Raw genomic sequence first — 4165 nt, 5'->3', positions numbered from 1 at the left:
CAGGGCCCCCCACCATCCCACCCCAGGAGACAGGCTGTAGGTGGCTGCTGGGGGTCCCATGCTGTTCAGCAGCCATGCCCACCCACCTACCCTGCCTGCTCCTGGCTGCACTGACCACAGTGGCATAGGAGTGGGCACTGGCAATCCTCAGCACCACTCTTGTGCGCAGGTGCTGGGTCCATTGCTCCGGCAGGGTCACCTCCTGTTCGTACAACACCCAGCCAACAAACTGCCGCAGCCACCAGTCCTGACAGATGTCGTTGAACCTGGAGGGAACCGGCACGCCCAGGGTGGGGCCCGACGGTGGAGAGAACAGCCGCGCTCACCTCCTAGGTCCCCAAAAAGATCCCGGGCCAGTGTGCTGCAGAGCTGTGCCCCCAGGCCTAGTGCAAGTCCTGACACATAGCGGGGACTCTTGGCAGAACGGACAGACAACTTGCTGAGGACAGATCAATCGCCAAGGCGGTTTGTGCACCTGGACTAGCGGGGCCAAGAGTTCCTCTTCGGAGTGGATGGGGCCCAATATCTCCCAAGACAGATGACCCACTGCCTGTCACAGGGAGGAAGACTGTTTGGGGGGATGCGGGGCTTTGCTTAGGACACTGTGAGTGGGACGCACGCTGGCACCCAGCCCTCTTCTCTCTTCCTCCTGTACTGAATGCTGCAGTTTTTCTAAGGGGATGCAAGCAAGGAAAACGCGGCCCAGACCTCACCCGGTCCCCCTTCTCTGCTGACCATATCCAAGTTAGGAGGAAAACAGGGGTGGTGTCCTTGGCCTGATATCATGTCCTGTCCTCAACCTGAACCTTGAAAACCAAGGGACCTTCCTGCCTCAGCAGAGCTGACCTCAGGAGGTCTAAACTGTCTCCCTCCTCCCAGCTCTGTGCAGCACATGCCGCTCTGGCCAGACCAGTGTCTGTGTGGCTCATGCCTGTAATCAGTGCTTTGGGAGGTCAACGTGGGAGGATGGCTTGAGGCTAGGAGTTCGAGACCAGCCTGGGCAATGCAGTGAGACCTATATCTTTAAAAAAGAAAAAACAATTTATTTATTTATTTATTTTTTGAGACGGAGTCTCACTCTGTCACCCAGGCTGGAGTGCAGTCCAGTGGCTCTGTGATCTCGGCTCATTGCACCCTCCGCCTCCCGGGTTCAAGCACTTCTCCTGCCTCTGACTCCCGAGTAGCTGGGATTACAGGTGTGCACCATCATGCCCAGCAAATTTTCGTATTTTTAATAGAGACGGGGTTTCACCAGTCTGGTCTCGAACTCCTGGCCTCAAGTGATCCACCTGTCTCGGCCTCCCAAAGTGCTGGGATTACAGGCGTGAGCCACCAAGTCTGGTCAAGGTTTTGTTTTTTTTTTTTTAATAGCCAGGCGTGGTGGCCCCAGCTAACTTGCAAGCCTGGGGCGGGAGAATCCCTTGAGCTCAGAAGTTAGTATTACACCACTCTGCTCCAGCTTGGGCGACAGGGCCAAACCCAGTCTCAAAACAATTTTTAAAATTTAAAATAAACATTAAAAAGAAAGACACTGCCCGGGCTCACCCTTCGTCTCGTGAGAGGGTTCGGCAGCAGCGCTTCCTTCTTCTCCCGCCTCGGCCCTCCCCAGTTCCCCCGGTCTCCCCGTCCCCCAAGCCTGCGCCCCTAAGCCCATTGACCTTTAACTTCCTGTAGGGCGCCAGCTCCGGGGCGCCCAGGGGAAGGCGCCTGCAGGGAACCGGGGCTCCCCCCTCCCACCGCCGGGCTTCCGGGCGCCTCCCGGCCCTGCCCCACAGCTCCCGCAGCGGCCGCGGGTACCACTGCTCCTCGAAGCCCTGGCGTCGATTGTCCAAATCGGCGCGGAAGCTCCAGAGGCCGCCCAGCTCCTTGGACTCCCGCGACGGGCTCTCCCGGGGATACAGCATCCAGCCCTGCAGCGCCAGCGCGCAGCCACCGCCGTGCCTCGGATCACACTTTCCCCTCCACCGCTCGGCAGCCGTCTGCGGGGCTAAGAGCAGCGCCGGAGGAGCCCGGCGGATGGGTCGCGTGAGGCGCCTGAGACCGTCCGCGCCATCTTTGCTGAGGGCGAGTGCCAGGCCTGGAGGGGCGGGCGGGCGGGGCCCCGCACTGCCCAGTGGGGCCTGCGGCTGGAACCCTGGGTTAGGCCTTTGGGGAAGCGGGACGCTCACCCTCAGCCCCCGCTAAGAAGGGCGAGGTCGGCTGCCCACCCCAACACAGGCTGGATGATCCAGGGACGCAGGCCAGGACAGAACCCCTGAGATCGTGGTATCCCCGTTTCTTCAAGGAGCACCTCCTCTTGCTTTCCACAGCAAGAATTCCAGCAGGCCCCAGCGAAGCCTCTTCCATTCCTGTCGGATGCAGCCTCTTGCATGGATGCACGTCCTTTGGATGGGGCCATAGCCTTGACCCTGGGCCTCTGGGGCCCCGACCCTAACCAAGGGGCCAGGAGCTCCCTCTTGGGGTTGCAGGCACATGAATATGCAAGGAGAGAGGCCAAGTGGCTCACGCCTGTAATCCCAACACTTTGGGAGGCTGAGGTGGGCGGATCACCTGAAGTCAGGATTTGGAGACCAGGCTGGCCAACCTGGTGATATACCCGTCTCTACTGAAAATACAAAAAATTAACTGGGCGTGGTGGTGCACACCTGTAATCCTAGCTGCTCGGGAGGCTGAGGCAGGAGAATCGTCTGAACCCTGGAGGAGGAAGTTGCAGTGAGCCGAGATCATGCCACTGCATTCCAGCCTGGGCAACAGAGTTAGACTGTCTCAAAAAAAAAAAAAAAAAAAAAAGCTACATACCTGTCACCCAGTTTGCCTGCTAGGAAATTCCTTGTGAGCACCAAGAATTTTACTGACCTCTTAAGTCATCCCTCTGCTCACCTAAGACAAATGCGTATTTGTTTGCTTCCTCTGCTAGAAAAATTCAGATTCCCTGAACTAGACAAAGGCAAAAGTGACGGCTGGGGGCGGTGGCTCACGCCTGAAATCCCAGCACTTTGGGAGGCGAGGCAGGTGGATCACCTGAGGTCAGGAGTTCACGACTGGCCTCACCAACGTGGTGAAACCCCGAGCAAATTTTTTTTTTTTTTTTTGAGACGGAGTCTTGCTCTGTCACCCAGGCTGGGTGCAGTGATGCGACCTCCGCACACTGCAACCTCTGCCTCACGAGTTCAAGCAATTCTCCTGCCTCAGCCTCCCAAGTAGCTGGGATTATAGGCACAGGCTACTACTGCCCGGCTAATTTTTGTATTTTTAGTAGAGATGGGGTTTCGCCATGTTGGCCAGGCTGGTCTCAAACTCCTGACCTCAGGTGATCCACCTGCCTCAGCCTCCAAAAGTGTTAGGATTACAGGCGTGAGCCACCACGCCCGGTGAAATCCCATTTCTACTAAAAATACAAAAATTAGCCGGGTGTGGTGGCAGGCACCCATAATCCCAGCTACTCGGGAGGCTGAGGCAGGAGTATCGCTTGAACCTGGGAGGCAGAGGCTTGCCATGAGCCGAGATTGCGCCATTGCACTCCAGCCTGGGCAACAAGACTGAAACTATGCCTCAAAAAAGATAAGAAATGGCCTAAGTGAGTATTCCTCTACCCTTCCCCCAGATGTACATTGTGTATTTGGCGAAAGTCTGATTAAAGGCTGGCATGGTGGCTCATGCCTATAATTCCACCACTTTGGAAGCCTGAGGCAGGTGGATCACCTTAGGTCTTAAGTTCAAGACCAGCCTGGCCAAGATGGTGAAACCCCATCTCTACTAAAAATACAAAAATTAGCTGGGCAAGGTGTCGGTGGCCTGTAATCCCAGCTACTTGGGAGGCTGAGGCAAGAGAATCGCTTGAACCCAGGAGTCCGAGGTTGCAGTAAGCCGAAATGGCGCCATTGCAATCCAGCCTGGGCAATAAGAGCAAAACTCCGCCTCAAAAAAAACCCAAAAAAACAAACAAAAAAAAGAAAGTCTGATCGAAGACTTAAAAGAATGCGACCGTTTGTCTCTTATCTACCCACACCTTTTTAAAATGTCTTCTTCCTTCCCCAATATCTGTCTTTTCTCCTTTAAATATTGAACCTCTCAAAGTAATCTTTGGAGAAAGATACAGACCTGCCTCCCAGGCATGCATCCTTAATGTTGGCAAAACAAACTTTTTTTTTTTAAGATGGAGTCT

At 55.5% G+C, this 4165-nt stretch overlaps 1 protein-coding gene across 1 annotated transcript; it reads right to left on the bottom strand.

The window, feature by feature from the left end:
- Positions 1-13: 13 nt before the first annotated feature.
- LOC107966606 (uncharacterized) lies at positions 14-2398 on the bottom strand. The gene is made up of 2 exons (XM_063815928.1): positions 2291-2398; positions 14-2180 (listed from the first exon to the last, which is right to left on the bottom strand). The coding sequence occupies exons 1-2, from the start codon at positions 2396-2398 to the stop codon at positions 1542-1544; spliced, it is 747 nt and encodes a 248-aa protein (XP_063671998.1). The 3' UTR covers positions 14-1541.
- Between the last annotated feature and the right edge of the window lie 1767 nt (positions 2399-4165).

The sequence above is a fragment of the Pan troglodytes genome, chromosome 6 (assembly GCF_028858775.2).
Source record: "Pan troglodytes isolate AG18354 chromosome 6, NHGRI_mPanTro3-v2.0_pri, whole genome shotgun sequence".
NCBI classification, from domain to species: domain Eukaryota; kingdom Metazoa; phylum Chordata; class Mammalia; order Primates; family Hominidae; genus Pan; species Pan troglodytes.
The sequence above is the reverse complement of the archived record's forward strand: the minus strand, read 5'-3'. Positions and strand labels throughout refer to the sequence as shown.

Bases quoted from the DNA above. Each gene is read 5' to 3' on its own strand.
- LOC107966606 (XM_063815928.1), bottom strand. From the start codon at position 2,398: ATGGCCCCATCCAAAGGACGTGCATCCATGCAAGAGGCTGCATCCGAC. The intron at 2,181-2,290 runs GTGCTCCTTGAA...CGCCCTTCTTAG, and splicing joins GCTGTGGAAAGCAAGAGGAG to CGGGGGCTGAGGGTGAGCGT.